The sequence below is a fragment of the Hypanus sabinus genome, chromosome 11, assembly GCF_030144855.1.
Source record: "Hypanus sabinus isolate sHypSab1 chromosome 11, sHypSab1.hap1, whole genome shotgun sequence".
Lineage (NCBI taxonomy): Eukaryota > Metazoa > Chordata > Chondrichthyes > Myliobatiformes > Dasyatidae > Hypanus > Hypanus sabinus.
Window position 1 is genome coordinate 5708531 of NC_082716.1, and position 23327 is coordinate 5731857.

The following is a 23327-nucleotide window of genomic DNA, read 5'->3' on the forward strand; positions in this document are numbered from 1 at the left end:
ATAGTTGGGAAAGGCAGATGAAGCTGAGAAGTGGTAGGTGGAAAGGGTAAAGGAATTCACAATCAATCAGAAACAGCTGTTAAAAGATATTCTGGAACGGTCCACTAGTTGTGAGTTGTCATTGGCGTTTCCTTACAAGAGATTCTGCAGATGCTGGAAATCCAGAGCAACACACGCAAAATATGGAGAAACTCAGCAGGTCAGACAGATTCAATAGAAATAAATAAAAAGTTGACATTTCATATCGAGACCCTTCATCAGGACTGGAAAGGAAGATGGAAGAAGCCAGAATAAGAAGGTAGAGGGAGAGGGTGGATGAAGTGAGAAGCTGGGAGGTGATAGGAACTTGAACTTGAATTTGAGGGGAGCCAGCATGGAGAATGGGAAAAAAGAGAAGGGGGAGGGAGAAGAAATTACCAGAAGATAGAGAAATTGATGTCCCAGACAAAATATGAGATGTTGCTCCTCCAACCTGAAAATGGCCTCATTGTGGCAGTAGGGGAGGCCACAGAGCAAGGAACAAGAGAGCACCCTGTCTGTGCTAACCCTGATGCCTTATCCCTGCTGACTGTACACAGTTCACATCCCTCCACTCTCTGCCTGCTCGTGTACCTGTCTAAATGCCTGTTAGACATTCCCATCAAATGTGTCTCCACCACCGCCCCTTGAAACCTGTTCCAGGCATCCATCACCTTCTGTGTAAAAAGTACTTGCCTCATAAATCCCCTTTCAATTTTCCCCTCTTTGACCCCTGCCCTTCAGTTTTTGACATTTGTTCCTTGGGGAAAAGGCTCTGCTCCTACATTTTATGGTCTTACGACAAGCCTTTCACTGTACCGTTCAATTTACCTCGATACATGTGACAATAATAAACCAATGCCAATACATACCCTCAGCCATTGGTCACAGAGGAGGCCATTCAATCCCTCATGTCTGAGGCAGAATCTTGATAAAGCAAAAGAATGGTCAATGGAAATGGGAGAGGAGGAGGTCAATTGGCCCCTCTAGTCTTTTCTGTCTACCGATGAGATTGTACCATCAGTAAAATTTGGATGTCCTCTCCAGTCAATGGACATTCTCTACAAGGACAGAAGATCTTTTCCCCACAGTCTCAGTCACATAGAAGAAGGCCCTTTGGCCCATCAAGTCCATGCCAACAAACACCCACCCATTGACCCCAATCCCATTTCCCCTCCACCCCTCACCCATACGCTGGGGACAATTTGCAGAGGCTGATTAACCCACCAACCTTTTGGGATGTGGAAGAAAAGCAGAGCACCTGGGGGCAAACCCACTCTGTCACAGGGGGAACATGCAAACTCCACACAGACAGTGCCGAAGGTTAAGTGTATGGAGCAGCATATCACAAACATGAGAGATTCTGCAGGTGCTGGAAATCCAGAACAACACACACAAAATGCTGGAGGAACTCAGAGCCAGGCAGCATCAATGGAGGGGGATAAACAGTTGATGTTTCAGGCTCAGGCCCTTCATCAGAAATGGAAAGGAAGGGGGAAAATGCCAGAAAAAGGTTGGGGGGAAGGGAAGGGGGATAGCTAGGAAGCGATAGGTGAAGCCAGGTGGGTGGGAAAGGTAAAGGACTGGAGAGGAAGGCATCTGACAGGAGAGGAAAGTGGACCATAGGAGAATAGGAGGGAAGAGGGGACCAGGGGAGGTGATATGCAGGTGAGAAGAGGTGAGAGGCCAAAGTAGAAGGAAGGGTGAGGAAAAATTTATTTTACCAGAAGCAGAAATTGATATTCATGTTGGAGGCTACCCAGATGGAATGAAAGGTGTTACTCCTCCCCCCTCAGCATAGCCACAAGAGGAGATCATGGACCAACATGTTGGAACAGGAATGGGAATGGGAATGTTTGGCCATGGGGAAGTCGTGTCTGTGGCATAGGTACCGGATAAAGAGATTCCCCAACTTACAATGGGTCTCACCAATGTAGATGAGGCCACATTGGGAGCACCGGGGACCGGACACAGTAGATGACCACAGCAGATTCACAGGTGAAGTGTTGCCTCATCTGGAAGCCCTGAATGGAGGTAGGAGAGGAGGTGAATGGGCAGGTGGAGTACATGGAGTGAGAGTTAGTGTGACAAGGTTGAAATCTGATCAATTTAGTTATAAATAATTGTTGAAAATATATTTTTAAAAATAATTAAAATAATTTATTTAATGTGAATATCATTTCAAGTTGAGGAAAAGAAAGGATATTACTTTAAAAACATGCAACTGTATTTGGTTGAAAATTCTGAGTATCTATGGGCAAGGTATTCTCCAATAGTATTGAGCCCCGACTCTGCCATCGACCTGTAAGGGCTCGCATTCAATCTTCAGCATGCAACTGCCTGCCGGAGTGCCTGGGGAGGGGCAGTGCACGTCATACTCATTCACCGCAAAATGACCGATGCATGAACATTACAGAGTTTATGTTTCATTTGTCTCCCCTTTCCAGGGGCACCACATTAGCACCGAATTGGTGGGCTAAGCACCCATTCCCATCCTGTGTCCCTGTGACTGTGTACCGGCCAGTTTTCCACCCGGATACTCACGTGACACAATGCAAGGCTTCATGCAACTGATTGGGACAGATGAAATGTTCTGTGTCTGCAAGGGCTCGTGTGTCTTTTCCAGTAAATCCCAGATATCGATGTTGCCGTCTTCTTTGCCGATGATGAAGACGCCAGGTCTGGAGAGGGACCAGTGCCCCGTGGTGCAGCGCCTGTCCTGGCAGGCTGAGTGCAGGAGAGGCCCAACCTGTGACATATAAAAGGTGAGTTTGACTTATTATAGGATTTCAGAGCATGTATCTCTCCTCAGCATCTGTCGCTCCAGAGAAAACAATCCACGTTTGTCCAACCTCTCCTTACCATTCATGCCCTCAAGTCCAGGCAGCATCCTGGTGAAACTTCCCTGCACCCTCTCCATCCTTCCCGTAATGGGGTGACCAAAAATAAATTCAATCCCCCTAATCAAGATTTACACAGCTGACTTCCTGAGTCTCATACTCAGTTCCCTGACCAATAAAGGCGAACATGCCAGATGTCTTCTTCATGACACAACTGTGGACGCTGCCTGGATTAGAGAGCATGTCTAGTGAGCTTGGGCTTTTCTCTTTGGAGTGAAGGAGGATGAGAGAGCATCCCACAGATTCACAACTCTTTGGTTAAAAAAAATTCCTCCTTAACTCTGTTCTAAAAGGTCACCCATAAGTTTTGAGGCTGTGCCCTCTAGTTTTGGATACACCCACTATGGGAAACATCCTCTCCACATCGACCCTATCTAGTCCTTTCAACATTCGGTAGGTTTCAATGAGATCCCTACGCATTCTTCTAAACTCCAGTGAGTACAGGCCCAAAGCTGCCAAACACGCCCCATATGTTAACCCCTTAATTCCTGGAATTATTCTCGTGAACCTCCAGTGGAATCTCTCCAATGAAAACAAGTCATTTTTGAGATATGGATCCAAAACTGTTGACTCCAATTATGGCCTGACTAATGTCTTTAAAGCCTCAGCATTATCTCCTTGCTTTGATATTCAATTCCCCTTGAAATAAATGCTAACTTTCCAATTGTCTTCTTTAACACAGATTAAACCTGAAAATTAACCTTCTGGGAGCCTTGCATGAGGACTCCTGAGTTTCTCTACACCTCTGATTTTTGAACCTTCTCCCCATTTATATAATAATCCACACTATTGTTTCTTTTACCAAAATGCACTATCATACATTTCCCAACATTGTCTTCCATCTGCCACTTTTTTGCCCATTCTTCCAGTTTGTTGAAGTCCTGCTGCAATCGCATTGCTTCCTGAGCACTACCTACCCCTCCACCTATCTTCATATTGTCTGCAAACTTTGCCACAAAGCCATCAATTCCATTTTCTAAATCACTGACAAACAACATGAAAAGTAGCAGTTCCAATACTGACCCCTGAGGAACACCACTAGTCACTGGCAGCCAACCAGAAAAGGGCCCTTTTATTCCCACTCGCTGCCCCCTGCCTGTCAGCCATTCCGCTATCCAAGCCAGTGTCTGCCAATAATGGTTATGCATTCCCCTTACACGTGACCTCGCATAAAGACCCTACGGAGACACTGGTACACGACACGTGTGTGGGAATGGAATCACAGAGTACTGCAGCACAGTAACATGCCAAACTATTCTTCTGCTTAGTCCTATCGAACTGCAGCTGGACCAGAGCTGTCCATTTCCCTCCAATCCATGTACCTACCCAAACTGCTCTTAAATGTTAAAATCAAACCTGCATTCACCACTTCCATTGGCAGCTTGTTCCACACTCAAACCACCCTCAGAGTGAAGAAATTCCCCCTTAAGTTCCTCTTCAAGTATTTCACCTCTCACCCTTGACCTATGATCTCTAGTTCTGGTCTCAATTGGAAAAGGATTTTCTGTATTTACCCTATCAAATATATACTGTATAAGATCAGAACACCATAACCCACAGGAGCAGAATTAGGCCATTCAGCCCATTGAACCTGCTCCACCATTCCATCGTGGCTGATTTGTTATCCCTTTCAACCCCATTCTCCTGCCATCTCCCTGTAACCTGACTATTCAAAAACCTATTAACCTCCGCTTTAAGTACGCTCAGTGACATGGCCTCCACAGCCATCTCTGGCAATGACTTTCAATGGCTAAAGAAATTCCTCCTTATCTCAGTTCTGAAGGGACGCTCTCCAGAACTATTCCATAATCCAGCGTATACACTTCTATCAGATCTTCCCTCATTCTCCTACACTCTAGGGAATAAAAGTCCTATCCTATTCAACCTTTCCCTATAACTCAGGTCCTTAAGTTCTGGCAACATCCTTGTAAATTTTCTCTGCTCCCTTTCAATCTTAGTTACATCATTCCTGTAGGTAGGTGACCAGAACTGTACACAATTCTCACCAATGTCTTATACAGCTTTATCATAACAGCCCAACTCCTGTACGCTTTACATTGATTTATGAAGGCCAAAGTGCCAAAAGCTCTCTTTATGGCTCTATCTACCTGTGATGGCACTTCAAAGAATTATGGATCTGCATTCCCAGAAAAAAACCCTAATACATGATGGCTGAGTCCTGAAAGGAAGTCACAGTGATGAGGAGTTGAGGCATTGAGAAGTGAGAAGCATTTGGAGTGTGCAGAAAACATTTGAGATTGACTTTGAGACAGCGAGCAGCTACTCACAGTGGCACCTTCTTTCCAAACTGCAATTGTCCATCCTCCGACGGTTAGGATGATATCCCTGAAGAACGGTGATCTTTGCACAGTGTTCACAGGTCCGTCGTGAACAGCGTAGCAGTGGGTGGGGCTTGGAGCTGTAATGGGAACATATACCAGAAGCCATGTCAGATACCAAGAGACTGGAACAGGAGCATTCTGTCCTACCGGTCAGCATATACATGGAAAGGTTTACATTAATTCTTCAGCTGCCCACAGAGATGAGCACACAGCCCAGTCCAGCACGTAAACCAGCTCCTCTCCTATTGATTGTCTTCATATCCTGCTGCCTCAGGAACGCAGGACTCTCTCTCTCATTTTCCATTCTCACCTGCCCTGTTGGGCATCAGTCTATATACTCCCATTGAGTATAGAGGTTCATTGTACAGGACACCTGTGGGCTGCACTTGGAGTATTGTGTTCAGTTTTGGTCACCCTACAGTAGGGAAGATGTGATTAACTGGAAAGAGTGCAAAAAAGATTTACAGAAGATATTTCCAGGATCTGAGGATTGATTTATAGGGAGAGATTGGCCAGGCTAATACTTGCTAGTACCCATGTTGAAGCTGGCTGAATTTACAATCCTCTGCAAATGGCTAACACGAGTGGGCACAGTCTTAAGGTGGTTGGAAGTAGGTACAGAGGGTATGACAAGGGCAAGTTTTTTTTACGCAGAGAGTGGTGAGCGCGTGGAGTGGGCTGCCAGCGACGGTGGTGGAGGTGGATACAATAGGGTCTTTTAAGACTGCTGGATGGATGGAGCTTAGAAAAATAGAGGGTTATGGGTAACCCTAGGTAATTTCTCAAATAAGGACATGTTCGACACAGCTTTGTGGGCCGAAGGGCCTGTTCTGTGCTGTAGGTTTTCTATGTTTCTTTGTTAACTCCATCACAGTCACAACTCTCCCCCAGCTCTGAGGACACCTTCAGAAGGCAAGGCCCCAAGAAAGTGGCATTCATCACCCAAGACTCTCATTATTCAGAACATGCCCTCTTCTCATTGCTACCATCATGGAGGAGGCCCAGGAAACTGAAGACTCACTCTCAATGATTCAAAAACAGTTTCTTCCCCTCTGCCATTGGATTTCTGAACAATGAACCCATGTACACCAACTTACGACTTCTTTTTGTCAACATTATTCATTTAGATTGTGAATTATAATATTTTTTAGCATTGCACTAGACTGCTGCCGCAATACACCAAATTTCATGACATATGGCCGTGATTATCAACCTCATTCTGATCTAGGTTACAATTCTGATTCTACCTTTGACATTTTTGGTCAACATTCACGGTCCATATTAAGCAACTAATAAATAAAATGAAAAAAATGTGGATTTCAGTTGCATCTTTCACAGCGTCAGGCCGTCTTTCAGGTGCTTCAGAGCAGCCAAAGACCTCTCTTGGACACAGTTGTTGATCTGCAGAGAGCAGTTTGCGACCAGTCACCACACACCACTCCCATCTGCACATTCCACCAGAATCAAAGACAGCTTCTATCTCACTGTTATAAGACCATTAGACTATTTAGACATTGGAGCAGATTAACAGAATTATTGAATGGCCCCCTGATACAATTAGATGGACTCTTGACCTCAGTTGATGTTAAACACAAGAGATTTGGCAGGTGGTGGAAATCCAGAACAACACACACAAAATTCTGAAGGAACTCAACAGTAAAGACAGCATCTATGGAAATGAATAAATTGTCGACAATTCAGGCATCATGCCCTTCTTCACAACTGGAAAAGAAGGGTGAATAAGGCAGAATAAAAGGTAGGGGAGGGGAAGGAGGACTACTAGAAGGTGATAAGTGAAACCAGATGGATGGGAAAGGTTAAGAGCTGGAGAAGAAGGAATCTGACAGGAGAGGAGAAGAGAGTGGGCCAGGGGAGAAAGGCAAGGAGGAGCGATATCAGGAGAGAAGCAACAGGCAGATGAGGAGAAAAGGTAAGAGGCCAGAGTGGGACTAGAAGAAAAAAGAAGGGGGAGGGAAAAATTACTGGAAGAAATTGATGTTCATGCCATCAGGTTGGAGGTTACCCAGATGGAATACAAGGTGTTGTTTCTCCACCCTGAGAGTGGCCTCTTCATGGCAGAAGAGGCCATGGACTGACATGTTGGAACGGGAATGGGGATAGGAATTAAAATGGTTGGCCACCAGGAAATACTTCTTTTGACAGATCGAGTTGAGATGACCCAACTTACGTCAGGTTTCACCAGTGTAGTAGAGGCTGCTTTGGGAAAATTGGGTAAAATAGATGACCTCAACAGATTCACAGGTGAAGTGCTGCCTCACCTGGAAGAACTGTTTGGAGGTGAGGGAGGAGGTAAATGGGCATATGTCACTTGCAGGGTTATATGCCAGGAAGGAAATTAGTGGGGAGCAGTGAAAGGACAAACAGATTACAGAGAGACCGATCCCTGCAGAAACAGAGAGTGAGGAGGGATGGAGATGAAGATGTGTTTGGCAGTAGGATCCCACTGAAGATGGCAGAAGTAGCAGAGAATGATGTGTGGATGTGTTAAGATGGCAGGAAGATTTCTCCAGCATTTTGTGTGTGTCGCTCTGGATTTCCAGCATCTGCAGCATCTGTTACGTTTATTGCGTTACCAACAATATTCACTGGACAACCACTGTGCAGGATACAAAAAAAACCTCCCATTACCCTGCTTCTAGAGGCACAGTTCGTCTTGTATAAACATCACTTCCAATACACAAGCTGTTTCATGCATGGGTTAGATTTATTTAATTTGAAGTGAACAGTGGAAAGACATATATCTTGAAATAGCCATATCTGTGAGTCTAAAGTTACTGGCAAACATTTAATTGATATATCTTGAAGGAAGTATTACGCTGCGTCAAAGTTTACTCTTGTTTACTCAGCATAGTTATGGAGTGATGTATATGTGTGAGAATGGTTGTATTAACAGCAGTTGTCAGAATTATTCGTGTATTCAGGTGTGCAATAATTCTGTATTGAATTTAATATATATATACAATCTCATATATATATGAGATTGAGAGGGGATCTGATTGAAACGTTTAAGATAATTAAAGGATTTGATAGGATTGAGGCAGGAAATATGTTCCAGATGTTGGGAGAGTCCAGTACCAGAGGGCATGGATTGAGAATAAGAGGTCAGTTATTTAAAACAGAGTTGAGGAAGAACTTCTTCTCCCAGAGAGTTGTGGAGGTGTGGAATGCACTGCCTCGGAAGACGGTGGAGGCCAATTCTCTGGATGCTTTCAAGAAGGAGCTAGATAGATATCTGATGGATAGGGGAATCAAGCGATATGGGGACAAGGCAGGGACTGGGTATTGATAGTGAATGATCAGCCATGATCTCAGAATGGCGGTGCAGACTCGAGGGGCCGAATGGTCTACTTCTGCACCTATTGTCTATTGTCTACTTTACTTAACTGTCTGCAGTTTAATACAAAAGAGAACTCGTTTAAAACCCTGAAGAAAGCTTCCATCGCAGGTGATTTTTCAGTTGTTTAGCCCGTTGCAGAGCTGTGTACATATACACAGTGAGAAAGTGGTTCACTTACTGGTCATTTTCCCAGTGTCCATGTCCTTCTCCACTTGCCAGTCTACATAAGTAACTTCTCCATCCTGGTTAAAAAGCACAAAACAATGCCATCAAGGACATATATTTATCTCTCTCTATATACATAGATGGACGGAGCGGACTTGGAGCGAGGGCCCGAAGGTCAGCGACACTCGGAGGAGGTCAACAGTGAATGATTGGCTTATCAGTGAGCTCCAGTATTGCTCATTAGACTGCACTATGCGTAATGGAAGAATTCGTTGGTATGAACATCGAATTCTCCAACTTCCGGTAATTCCCTCCCTCTCCCTTCCCCCATCCACTGCCTCCTCTTCCAGCTGCCTATCACCTCTCTCATGATCCTGTCTTCTACTACACATAGTGGTTTCCCCTTACATTCCTTCTTCACCTCTCCTGCCTATTCCCACCCTGCTTCCCCTTCCCCCCCCCTCCGATCTTTCCTCTGATTGGTTTTTCATCTGGCACATTCCACCCTCCTCCCACCTTCTTTATAGGGCCCCTGCCCCCTCCCTCTTGAGTCCTGACAAAGGGTCTCGGCCTGAAACGTTGACTGCTCGTTTCCACGGATGCTGCCCGACCTGCTCAGTTCCTCCAGCATGTTTGTATGTGTTGAGTTCCTCCAGTGTTTTGTGTGTGTTGCTTCTGATATTTCATCAGGAGTTTGAAGAGCATTGGTATGTCACCAAAGACATCCACAAATTTCTACAGATGTACCGTGGAGAGCATTCTGACCGGCTACACCAGCATCTGGTATGGAGGGGTGGGGGCACTGCACAGGATTGAAATAAGCTGCAGAGAGTTCTGAACTCAGTCAGCTCCATCGTGGGAACCAGCTTCTCCAGCACCCAGGACAGCTTCATGGAGCGAGGCCTCAAAAGGGCAGCGTCAATCATTAAGGACCCCTATCAGCCAGGTCACGCCTTGTTCTTATTGTTACCATCAGAAAGGAAATGTTGTCATTGGAGAGAGTATACAGGACATTCACGAGGATTATTCCGGGAATGAAGGGGTTAACATATGAGGAGCTTTAGGCCTTTACTCACTGGAATTTAGAAGAATGTGGGGGGGATCTCATTGAAACCTACCGAATGTTGAAAGGACTGGATAGGGTGGATGTGGAGAGGATGTTCCTTCTCATGGGGGTATCCAGAACTAGAGGGCACAGCCTCGAAGCTGAGGGGTGACCCTTTTAGAACAGAGCTAAGGAGGAATCTTTTTTAAGCCAGGGAGTAGTGAATTTGTGGAATGTTCTGTCACAGACTGCAGTGGAGGCCAAGTCTGTGCGTACATTTAAGACAGAAGCTGATCGTTGCCCGATAGGTCTGAACATCAGAGGACATGGTGAGAAGGCAGGTGTGTGGGGTTGAGTGAGATCTGGGATCAACCATGATGAAATAGCAGAGCAGACTTGATGGGCTGAATGGCCTAATTCTGCTCCTATATCTCATGGAGGTACAGGAGTGTGAAGGCACACACTCAGTGATTAAGGAACAGCTTCTTCCGCTCTGCCGTCAGGTTTTGGAATGGACATTGAACATTTCTCTCTTTGTCAGCTACTTATTAACACCGAGCTCCACAGTTCCAGACAATCACTGCAGAGACATTGTACAATCCGTTACCCGATGATTGTATTACCCTACTGCCACCCTGAAGCAACGTGGATAACCTCCCTCACCCCAACACTGACTGATTTAACAAGCAACAGACTCACTTCCAAGGACCCTACAACTCATTTTCTCAGCATTATCTATTTGCAATTTGTCTTTTGTACATCGGTTGTTTGTCGGTCTTTATTTACATATAGTTTTTCATAAATTTTTCTGTATGACTTTACTTTCCTGTGAATACCTGCAAGTCTTAAGGAAATATATGGTGACAGATCTGTACTGCGCTCTGCAGTCTGTGAGAGGATTCCGGGTGGCCAAGGCAGTGTGCACGCACCTCGTAGTGGGCAGGCTGAGGATGGCGCACAAACAATGCTTGGCTCCATTTCACCAAGTTAAAACTCCAACTGTTCGTCGATGAAAGCGATGAGAGAGCTTGAAACATCAAAGCAAGTGCAGAGGGTGAGCACTGGCTGCCGATCTTGGTCACTTCTGTGTCCGTCGCTTCACCCACAGAGTGTTTTCCAGGATTTTTCTGCTTTTCGGATGTGAACATTGGACGATAAGCTCTTTTTTTCAGTCTCATAGCTTTCATATGTGTTTTTTTTAACCAAATCTCTTTTTTTTGTGCAGGGAGAGTGGTATCGGGGTTATTGTGCCTGATCTGTTTTGTTTGTTCTTTTGTGTGAGAAGTGGGATTTGGGGGCCGATGTTCTCGTTAATTATTTTTGCAGCGAGGTGTGATCTGGGCATTGATGATCGCGCTGCCTTTCTTTTCTTTCTTGGTTTCATGTACCCAGAGAACTGAAGAATTTCAGAGTTGTGAACTTTGATAATAAATGAACTTTTGAAACTTAGATAATAAATTTAATTTGAAGTAGGGATTGGTGCTGCGCCCATTGTTTTTGTCATCTATATCAATTATCTGGATGATAATGTGGGTAGTTGGGTCACCAAATGTGCAGATGACACCAAGATTGGGGATGCAGTGGACAGTGAGGAAGGCTATCATGGTTTGAAGCAGGATCTGTACCACTTCGAAAAATGGGCTGAAAATGGAATTTAACGCAGACAAGTGTGAAGTGTTGTACTTCAGTAAGACCAACAAGGTTAGGACTTGCACAGTGAATGGTAGGGCATTGAGAAGTGTGGTAAAACGAAGGGCTCTGGGAACACGTCCGATAACTTGTTGAAAGGGGTGTCACAGGTAGATAGGGTGTAAAGAAAACTTTTGGCACATTGGCCTTCATAAATCAAATTATTGAGTACAGGAGATGGGATGTTATGTTGAAGTTGTATAAGACATTAGTGAGGCCTAAATTAGAGTATTGTGTGCAGTTTTGGTCACCTACATACAGGAAAGATGTAAATAAGGTCAAGAGAGTGCAGAGAAAATTTACAAGGATGTTGCCAGGTCTGGAGGATCTGAATTATAAGGAAAGGTTGACTAAATTAGAACTTTATTCCCTTGAACATAGAAGATTGAGAGGAGATTTGATAGAGGTATACAAAATTATGATGGGTATAGATATAGAAAATGCAAGAAAGCTTTTCCCACTGAGTTCGGGTGGGTCATGGGTTAGTGGTAAAGGTAGAAAGCTTATGCAGAACATGAGGGGAACTTCTTTCACTCAGAGGATTGTTAGAATGTGGAGTGAGCTGCCAGCTGCCAGTGGTCCATGTCAGCTTGATTTCTCCATTTAAGAGAAGTTTGGACAGGTACATGGATGGGAGAGGTATGGAGGGCTATGGTCCTGGTGAAGGTCAATGGGAGCAGGCAGAGTTTGGCACAGACTAGATGGGCCTGTTGCTATGCTGGAATTTTCTATGAGTCTCTGACAGATTTTGAGAGGTCCCTCTCATCAGCCACCATCATCCCTTTTGTCATTTATCTATCAAAGTTCAAAGTAAGCCAGTGAGGGTAGGAATAGGATGATTTGTCCGATGAATTGAAAGTGAATGAATGACTGGGATTTGTAGTTAAATGTCATTTTAATTTTGCTGGAGCCGTTGCTGCATTTGTAATTTATTTGCCACAGACTAGGCACAGTGGAGTAGGGGCTAATATAATATAAAAAAGAGCTGCATAATAAATAGCTAAACAAGAAAACTGCAAAAAATACAAACACTCCACAATACAATTCACTTCTAACCTACACAATCCACTTCTTACAACATTGACAACAACAGCAAAGTGGCAGACCAGCAGATGCATCGCAGCACATAAAAGATCCTTATTTAAAAATTTCCCTCCAATTTTCTACTACACCAGTAGAGTTTGTTCGCTCCAGTAAGTCAGTTGGCAGAGGTGAAGGGGAAATTGGGAGAGGTAATTCATGAGAGAGACGCTGATGTCACAGCCCAAGCTGTGTGAGACCATTCAATGCTCAGACAACGCACTTCACATTCCTCATCAGCCTACCGTCATCCCCTCCGTGCACTACATCCCTCACCAATGATCAGCCTACCGCCCTCCCCACCGTGCACTACATCCCTCACCAATGATCAGCCTACCGTCCTCCCCACCGTGCACTACATCCCTCACCAATGATCAGCCTACCGCCCTCCCCACCGTGCACTACATCCCTCACCAATGATCAGCCTACCGTCCTCCCCACCGTGCACTACATCGCTCACCAATGATCAGCCTACCGTCCGCCCCTCCGTGCACTACATCGCTCACCAATGATCAGCCTACCGTCCGCCCCTCCATACACTACATCGCTCACCAATGATCAGCCTACCGTCCGCCCCTCCGTGCACTACATCGCTCACCAATGATCAGCCTACCGTCCGCCCCTCCGTGCACTACATCACTCACCAATGATCAGCCTACCATCATCCCCTCCGTGCACTACATCACTCACCAATGATCAGCCTACCGCCCTCCCCTCCGTGCACTACATCGCTCACCAATGATCAGCCTACCGTCCTCCCCTCCGTGCACTACATCGCTCACCAATGATCAGCCTACCGTCCTCCCCTCCGTGCACTACATCGCTCACCAATGATCAGCCTACCATCATCCCCTCCGTGCACTACATCGCTCACCAATGATCAGCCTACCATCATCCCCTCCGTGCACTACATCGCTCACCAATGATCAGCCTACCATCATCCCCTCCGTGCACTACATCGCTCACCAATGATCAGCCTACCATCATCCCCTCCGTGCACTACATCACTCACCAATGATCAGCCTACCATCATCCCCTCCGTGCACTACATCACTCACCAATGATCAGCCTACCATCATCCCCTCCGTGCATAACATCACTCACCAATGATCAGCCTACCATCATCCCCTCCGTGCACTACATCACTCACCAATGATCAGCCTACCGCCCTCCCCTCCGTGCACTACATCACTCACCAATGATCAGCCTACCGCCCTCCCCTCCGTGCACTACATCACTCACCAATGATCAGCCTACCATCATCCCCTCCGTGCACTACATCACTCACCAATGATCAGCCTACCGCCCTCCCCTCCGTGCACTACATCACTCACCAATGATCAGCCTACCATCATCCCCTCCGTGCACTACATCACTCACCAATGATCAGCCTACCGTCATCCCCTCCGTGCACTACATCACTCACCAATGATCAGCCTACCATCATCCCCTCCGTGCACTACATCACTCACCAATGATCAGCCTACCGTCATCCCCTCCGTGCACTACATCACTCACCAATGATCAGCCTACCGTCATCCCCTCCGTGCACTACATCACTCACCAATGATCAGCCTACCATCATCCCCTCCGTGCACTACATCACTCACCAATGATCAGCCTACCATCATCCCCTCTGTGCACTACATCACTCACCAATGTGTGAGGCTGCAGCCTCTTTTTGCATATTTGCGTGGGCTGCTTCTCGCCTTCTGGCTGCATTTTAGTCCCACCCTGTTTATATATGGTCATCCAGTAAGGAAGGAGGCATGGAGGGATGAGGATGTCCTAGTCAACTTGCTCCTGGGGCTGGCGAAATCCGCCATCCGTGGGTCTTGGAAACGGGTGGCGGGAGGATCTCCCCGGGCAGACTGCCTGGCGATGTTTAGGGGGTATGTTCGTGCCCGGGTAACTATTGAAAAGGAACACGCGCAGTCCACAACGGCCTTGGAGGAGTTTCGAGACGGTTGGGCTCCGCGGGGTGTAAATGCCATCGTAGATAGGGATGGCAACATTCTGGTGTAATGTCTATTGTCTATTTGTAGTGCAGTAATTGTGTTTGCCACTGTTTTGTATATATTGTATAGCACCGAAATTTGTAATAAAGGATTTTGTAATAAAAAAAAAGATCAGCCTACCGTCATCCCCTCCGTGCACTACATCGCTCACCAATGATCAGCCTACCGTCCTCCCCTCCGTGCACTGTTTTATTATTATTATTATTATTATTATTATGACAAAAATGTTTACCTGGCCCAACTTGTGTCCAATAGCAACAAAGACCTGATTGACTTACCTCAGTACCGATGAAGAGGAAGGTGTTGATGTCTGTCAGGATGGTCAGATCTCTGGCTGAAGGAACATTCTTGCTGCTGTACTCTGTGTTTTCCCCTTTTTCTTTTAGGAGGTGAAGTTGGGACTTCTCTATAGGGAGGACAACCATCCATCACTATTGACGTCACAGAATTTTCATTGGAAACACTAGTGATTAAAATGTGGTTTTTAGAATGAGAACTGCCAAAACTCAAAATTCCAAATTCTGCACAATCCGATTTGCATCCACTGTGACAACAGGAGTTAGTCGGCCTTGCAGCTGGCTGTGGAATGATAGTGGACAAGTCCTGATCTGTAGACATTTCAGAACGTCTCCTGGATGCGATCAGTAAATATATTTACATGGGATTGCTGAGTTCCACAGATAATTTTGGAATTGGAAATGGTTTATTATTGTCACCTGTGCCGAGGTTGAGTGAAAAGCTCGTCTTGCATACTGTTGATACAGTTCAGATCATTACAGAGTGCACTGTGGTAGAAAAAGGTAAAACAATAGCAGAATGCAAAACAATGTGTAACAGTTACAGGGAAAGAGCAGCACAGACAGACAATAAGATGCAAGATCATATCGAGGTAGAGTTTGAGGCCAAGAGTCCACCTTATCATACTAAAGGTCCATTCAAGAGTCCTAGAGCCTGGTGGTACGTGCTTTCAGGTTTTTGTATCTTCTGCTTGATGGAGAGGGGAGAAGAGAGGATGTCTGGGCTGGGTGAGGTCTTTGATTATCCTGGGTGCTTTACTGAGGGGGCATGAAACCCATGGAGGGGAGGTTGGTTTCTCTGATATTCTGAGCTGTGTCCACAACTCTCCGCAGTTTCTTACAATCACGCATTGATAGAATGCAAATGAAGCTGTTTGTCTATGGGCCAAACATGGCAGATGGGATTAGTTTGCTGAGCAACAGAGTCAGCATGGACCATTCGGGCTGAAGGGCCTGTTTCTGTGCTGTGTGACTCTACGATTGTAACATTACAGCACAGGAACAGGTTTGCCAGCCCACAAGGTCTGCATTGATCACAATGCCACAGTAAAACTAAATCTCTTTTGACTCACAAATCCATATCCCTCCATTTTCTGAATACTCTAGTGTCTGACTAACAGTCTCTTGCATGTCCCTATCGTATCTGCTTCCACCACCATCCCTTGTGGTCTCTCCCAGGCAATCACCTCTCTGTGTTGAGAAAAATATGTTCAATGCTTCTACTTGAACTATTGAGTTCAGTTCTGGTTGCCTCATTATAGGAAAGATGTGGAAGCTTTAGAGAGGGTGCAGAGGAGATTTACCAGTATGCTGCCTAGATTAGAGAGCATGTCTTATGAGGAAAGGTTGAGTAAGCTGTGATTTTTCTCTCTGGAGTGAAGAAGAATGAGAGATGACTTGCTAGAGGTGTATAAGATGATCAGAGGCATAGATCGAGTGGACAGCCAGAGTCTTTTTCCCAGGAAATGGCTAATAAAAGGGGACATAATTTTAATGTGATTAGGGGACAGTATGGGGAGGATGCCAGAGGCAGGTATTTTTATGCACACAGAGTGGTGGGTGTGGGGCATGCTACCAAGGGTGGTGGTAGATTCGGGAGATTTAAGAGATTCTTAAATTGGCACATGGATGAAAGATGGTAGGCTACGTGAAAGGGAAGGGCTAGAACTGTGCTGTAATGTTCTATGATGTGTATATGGAGTCTTTTCCCCTCAGGTTGGGTGAGACTAGAACTGGAGGTCACAGGTTTAGGTGAAAGGTGAAATATTTAAGGGACATCTGAGGGGGATCTTCTTCAGGGTTTGATTCCTGAGGTTTGTATGTTACCTCCGTGAGATTGTGTGTTTTCTCCGGGTGCTCCAGATTCTCCCACTATACCAAAGATGTACTGGTTAGTCGGTTAATTGGTGACATGGGTGTAATTGGGCGGGGTGGGTTCCAAGGGTCAGAAGGGCCTGTTACCATCCTGTATCTCTAAATATAATAAAAATAAAAGAAAACATAAACTAAATAGCTTGCTAGGATAATAATTAGTTGAGATGGTTTGTATAGAGAAAATTTAACATTTCTGAAACAAGTTCTTCCCCTCCACCATCAGATTTCTGAAAGGTCCGTGAACCCACGAACACTACCTCAATTCCTGCCATCGTCTGTAAGGTGTTTGTACGTTGCCCCCGTGACTACACGGGTTTCCCCTGGGTGCTCTGGGTTCCACCCACATTCCAAAGATGTATGGGTTAGGATTAGTAAATTGTGAGCTTGCTGTGTTGCCGCCAGAGGCGTGGTGATGCTGGTGGGCTGACCCCAGTGTATCCTTGGACTGTGTAGCCATTGACATAAATTATGCGTTTCACGGTATGTTTCGACATATGTGTGAAATAAAGCTAATCTTTTTTTAATTACCCTCTGTGATCATTCCTGGTATCTGTCAAAAGCAGTGCGGCAAGAACCAAAACGTATTCCCTCTGATATAATACTCTCGTCACACAGAGACCTTACTTTAAACTCGCGGGGTGGGAGATAAAACCATACCGTTTATCCTGTCAGTGCATTTCTCTCTCATGCTTATTCGTATCGGGCTGTATTCCCCATTGCCTTCGATCCGAGGTAGTGACACCTGTGCAGAAGCAGGAAGAGAGAGATGTCAGACAATCACGGAATGTGTACTCAGCCCAAAACGTCACGGGCATGTACTCCCCACCATTGGTAATATCTGTATTGGAATTATTTAATATTGATATAACCGTGGACACCACGATTAGCACGATGCTATTACAGCTCAGGGCATCGGAGTTCAGAGTTCATTTCCAGCACTGTAAGCAGTTTGTACATCCTCTCCATAAATCCGTACTCCTCTCGGTGCTCTAGTTTCCTCCCACACCCCAAAAACGGACTGGTTAGTAGATTAACTGTAAATTTCCTGTGATTAGACTAGGGTTAAATAGGTGGCTTGCTGGGTCTGAAGGGCTTGTTCCATGCTGTACCTCTAAGTAAGCAAACAAACAAATAAATAATAAATAATAAACATCACAGGGTCGTCCCTCCCCACCATCAGTTGTGTCTGTAGGAGGCATTGCCTCAAGATTGCAACATTCGTCATCGAAGATCCACATGATCTGCTCCACACCATCCAACATCAGGCAGGAGGTACAGAAGCCTGAAGTCTCACACAACCATGTTCAGGAACAGCTACTTCCATTCAACCATTTGGTCTTTGAACCTGCCAGCACAACCCTAATCTCTGGCGTTTAGCAACACTATGCACGTGGTAGTGTAGGACTGAGTGTAACACTATTACAGCAGCAACCCATGTTCAATTCATTCTGCTGTCTGAAAGGAAATTGCACATTCTCCATAATCAATCTTAAATTCTTTTAAGGAATTTAGCAGGAAAGTTGACAAAGAGAAGCCAGTGGATGGCACCTACATGGACCTTTGAAAAGGCTGGTCAAGAACACAGAACAGTACAGCACAGGAACAGGCCATTCGGCCCACAATATTGTGCTGAACCAGCTAAAAAGCAAATCAAAAACACCCAAACACTGATCCCTCCTACCTACACCATGTCCCTGTCCCTTCATCTGCCTCACGTCCATGTGCCTATCCAACGTCTCTTAAAAGCCTCTAATGTATTTGCCTCTGCCACCGTACCAGGCAGCACATCCCAGGTGTCCACCATTCTCTGAGTAAAAAACTTGCCCCTCTCATCTCCTTGGAACCTACCCCTTCTCACCTTCAATGCATGCCCTCTGGTATTAGACATTTCATCCCTGGGAAAAGATACTCCCTGTCCATTCTATGTCTGCCTCTCATGATCTGGTAAACCTCTATCAGATTTTTCTTCAGCCTCCAGCGCTCCAGAGAAAACAACACGGGTTTATCCGGCCTCTTGTGATAACACATGCCCTCTAAACCAGGCAACATCTCTTCTGCATCCTCTCAAAAGCCTCAAATTCCTTCCTATAGTGGGGTGACCAGAACGGTAAACAATACTCCAGATGTGGCCTTAAGCAGAGTTCTATAAAGTTGGATCATAACCTCATGGCTTTTGAGGTACCATAGGGATCGGGGTTGGGCCTGATACTGTTTGTCATTTTTATCAATGATCTGGATGATAATGTGGTAAACTGCATCAGCAAATTTGTGGATGACACCAAGATTGGGAGTGTAGTGGACAGACAGGAAGACTATCTAAACTTGCAGCAGAAACTGGATCAGCTGGAAAAATAGGCTGAAAATTGGCAGATGGAATCTAATGCAGACAAATGCAAGGGTTTGCACTTTGGTAGGACCAACCAGGGTGAGCCTTACACAGTGAATGGTAGGGCACTGAAGAGTGAGATAGAACAGGGATCTGGAAATACAGATCTATAATTCCTTGAAAATGGCACCAGAAGTAGACCGCATGGTAAAGAAAACTTCTGACACCTTGGCATTCGTAAATTGTGTTGAGTATAGGAGTTGGGATGTTGTGTTGAAGTTGTTTAAGATGTTGGAGAGGCCCGCTTTGGAGCATTGTGTGCAGTTCTGGTCACCTACCAACAGGAAATGTCAATTGCTGACAGTAAAAAGCCAGAACTACCCCCAGAGGTCTTACTCTTCACTGCGGATGGGACACATTGACCCTACCTGATGCATCGGCTTCCAGTGGAGATCCAGATGCTTGAAGGTGTTGGGAACTCCCTTGGGATTCTGGAGTTCCTTCTCGATTTTCCGTTTCTGTTGCATTGAATGGACAGTAGATTTTGTACGTCGTATATCCCAGAATAGAATGGCGCTGCGGAGAGGGAATAAGGATTCCAACTATACAGTGAGGCTGCTTCTCAAAGAGGTCACTATAGTGATAGATCAGAATTCCCACTGGTGAAATTCTGGGAATGGTAGAGAGAGTTTATCTTTTGATCCAACCAGCAGATTCCTGACTTCTACAGAATGGTCTTTCAACTCATTCTGAAGTGAATAAGATCCAACACAGTCATACAGTGAGAAAGCATAGAAACAGGTCATTCTGTCCAACCGATCCATGCTGATCGTGCTGCCCAGCAAGTGAGTCCCATCTTCCCATGCCTGGTCCATAGCCCTTCAAACTTACACTGGCTCTGTGGTTCTCTAAATGGCTTTTAAATGGTGTTAATATGTCCAGTATTTCTGGCAGCTTATTCTAAATATGTGCCACCCTTTGAGCGAAGAAGCTGCCCCTGATGTCCTTCTCATTTTAAACCCCTGCCCTATTGTTGATAGTACCCCCTCCCTGGGGAGAAAGGACTACATGCTTTCACACTCTCATGGTCTGATATACTGCATCTCCAACAGGACACTCCTTAATCCACATTCCACGGAATAAAGTCCTAGCCTACACGATCACTCTTTGTAGCTCAGGCCCCCAAGTCTAGGCCACATCCTGCTTAATCTTTTCTGGACAAGTTCTAGTGTATAAACATCTTTCCTACAACTGGCTGCCTGGGGAGGTGGGAGAGGCAGATGGATTACAGGTTTTTAAGAGACATTTGGATTGACACATTACTGGGAGGAAAATGGAAGGATAGGCAGAAGTGATTAGTTGAGTTGGCCATTTGATTACTAATTTAATTGGTTCAACACAACATTGTGGGCCAAAGGCCCTGTACCTACTCTCTACTGTTCCAATCAGGATGGGGAAATTAGGAGAAGGTCCTAGAGAAAGATAGGCAGAGAGGGTTTTGTAATGGACACCGGAGTGGGTCAAGGCACTTTTGCTGGTGGCTGGGAGACAACAGGAGAGGAGATGGCCAAGGACGCTCCCTGCTGCACAAGGTGCTTTGTGCAGATGAATGGCCTCAAGGAGGAAGGACCAATAAACCCATGGGGGAGCCCATTTGTTCAAGATGAAGTTTGAATGACATTCAGAAGGTGGGTCCAGCGCATGAATTAAAGACAACTTCAAGATGAGCAAACATGAGGAAATCTGCAGATGCTAGAAATTCAAGCAACACAGACAAAATGCTGGTGGAACACAGCAGGCTAGGCAGCATCTATAGGGAGAAGCGCTGTCGACGTTTCGAGCCGAGACCCTTCGTCAGGACTAACTGAAAGGAAAGATAGTAAGAGATTTGAAAGTAGGAGGGGGAGGGGGAAATGCAAAATGATTGGCAAAAGGGATACAGAGCTGGAGAAGGGAAAGGATCATGGGACGGGAGGCCTAGGGAGAAAGACAGGGGGAGGGGAGCACCAGAGGGAGATGGAGAACAGGCAGAGTGATGGGCAGAGAGTGAAAGAAAAAAAAGCAAGAATCGGAAAAAACTAAATATGTCAGGGATGGGGTAAGAAGGGGAGGAGGGGCATTAACGGAAGTTAGAGAAGTCAATGTTCATGCCATCAGGTTGGAGGCTACCCAGCCGGTATATAAGGTGTTGTTCCCCCAACCTGAGTGTGGCTTCATCTTGACAGTTGAGGAGGCCGTGGATAGACATATCAGAATGGGAATGGGACGTGGAATTAAAATGTGTGGCCACTGGGAGATCTTGCTTTCTCCGGTGGACAGAACGTAGGTGTTCAGCAAAACAGTCTCCCAGTCTGCCACGGGTCTCACCAATATATAAAAGGCCACACCGGGAGCACCGGACACAGTATACCACACCAGCCGACTCACAGGTGAAGTGTCACCTCACCTGGAAGGACTGTCTGGGGCCCCGAATGGTGGTGAGGGAGGAAGTGTAAGGGCAGGTGTAGCACTTGTTCCGTTTACAAGGATAAGTGCCAGGAGGGGAAGGGATGGGGGGGGGAACGAGCGGACAAGGGAGTCGCATAGGGACTCCCAGTGGCCACACATTTTAATTCCACGTCCCATTCCCATTCTGATGTAGGGAGTTCGAGAAAGATGGCTTTCTCACCTCAGGGTCCATTGACTTGATAGTGAGGGGCTAACCAGCCAAGTTTCTAGAGGCATGTTTCATTGTGGGAACTCATCTCTGATCTGATTCGCTAATGCTGTGTATTTGCTGAAGGTAATGATGAAGTGGTTAGTGTGCTTAAGCCTGTGTTTAAACTAGTGCTGGGAAAGTGATTAAGATACTTGATTATGAACACCGTAGAGATTAAGCGTTGGTGCGATTCAAAGAGATTACCCACAAGAAATCACAAACAAGACAAAATCTGCAGATGTTGGAAAACCAAGCAACACCCACAAGAAATGAATAGGGTGGATATCCGCAGCCCAGATGAATTGTTGATTAGTGTTTTAAGTACATTTAAAGTATTAGGGAAAGTTGCGATCATAGAATGGCAGTTTGACTAAACAGCAGGCAAAGATGTCATTTCAGTTCAGGCTAGCGTGAACGTGACTAGGGTGGATCTGCCTGGTATCACTGGGGTGCCTGGACAAGCAGGGCTATGGGCCTTCCATAGTTTTAGAGAAGGGGGAAATGCAGGACAGGGTGGAGAATTGGGAGTCGAGTTTCCCATAGCTGCAGGTGGAGACATTAAAGACAATTTACTCCCATTTGTGTGAAGTGAGGGGAGGGAGCTGCCTGACCTGAAATGTCTAATGAGTCCTTCAACTATTGATTTAAATTCCGAGCTCATTTTGGCTATTACATCACTCGTTCACAAATGCAGAAGTATATCTGTGGAGAGCCAAAGTTATCGTAGGCTGGGCATGTTCTCTGGGGTCAAGCCCACAGCCGATGGGGAAGACGAACGTGAGGCTTGGGCTGAGCAGACATTCATCTGCCTGGATGAATGGCAGAGCTTGGATAATGTGAAAAAACAGACTGGTGGAGAGTTTAAAGGGTCTGGTGGCTAATATAATGAGGTTCCGCAAAGCAGAAAATCCACTAGCCATCTCAGCTACTTACCTGCAAGCTGTGGAAGATGCATTTGGCCCTGCTGGAAGTGCAGCCGACCTTAGGTTGAAGTTTAAACACTCATTCCAGAAGGATGTGGAGAAGTTGTCTGCCTACATTTTCAGGGTGGAGAAGCTGCTGCACTGTTTGTGCCACAAAGGGGGCATTCAACTGTTTGAGAGAAATTGCTTGAGGATGGAGCAAGTTGTGAAGGATGCATTGTCACACGATGTGATTGCTCTACGTATTCCAATGACCCACAGGATGCATCCTCCTCCATCTTTTACCACGTTACTCAGAGAAGTGAGAGAGGAGGAAACGCAGTGGAGGAGCTGGAGGCCTCCGTCAGCAGGGCAAAGTCCTCGGTCGTAGCCTCTGTTGCTGAAGCGATCCCTGATGTCACACAAGCCGGGTTTTGCAGGATGTTGTGAAAGATCTGAGGACCAAGGTATTTCGTATGATATCGGTTGGTGTTGCTACCAAGCATAACAAGGCCGACAGGAAGCTGGACCTGCTGGTGGGACATACCAAGATGAGGGCTGCCACTGACCAGGGTCCCTTGACCAGGGAAGTGACCAGTGTTTCTGGAGAAGATG

The 23327-nt window shown here is 45.8% G+C and overlaps 1 protein-coding gene across 3 annotated transcripts in view; it reads right to left on the minus strand.

The window, feature by feature from the left end:
• The window catches only part of dnai3 (dynein axonemal intermediate chain 3), an 88174-nt gene that overhangs the window by 12614 nt on the left and 52233 nt on the right, over positions 1 to 23327 (minus strand). The window contains exons 14-21 of one of the 3 annotated variants that reach the window (XM_059983723.1): positions 19541 to 19688; positions 17444 to 17528; positions 14894 to 15021; positions 10758 to 10955; positions 8797 to 8860; positions 5207 to 5337; positions 2563 to 2767; positions 905 to 945 (exon numbers count right to left, since the gene is read on the minus strand). In XM_059983723.1, the coding sequence (XP_059839706.1) occupies positions 920 to 945; positions 2563 to 2767; positions 5207 to 5337; positions 8797 to 8860; positions 10758 to 10955; positions 14894 to 15021; positions 17444 to 17528; positions 19541 to 19688 (985 nt within the window). In that variant the 3' untranslated portion in view covers positions 905 to 919. Of the gene's footprint in view, positions 1 to 904; positions 946 to 2562; positions 2768 to 5206; positions 5338 to 8796; positions 8861 to 10757; positions 10956 to 14893; positions 15022 to 17443; positions 17529 to 19540; positions 19689 to 23327 lie in introns of those variants that run through there. The other 2 variants (XM_059983721.1, XM_059983722.1) reach the window with 2 other exon arrangements.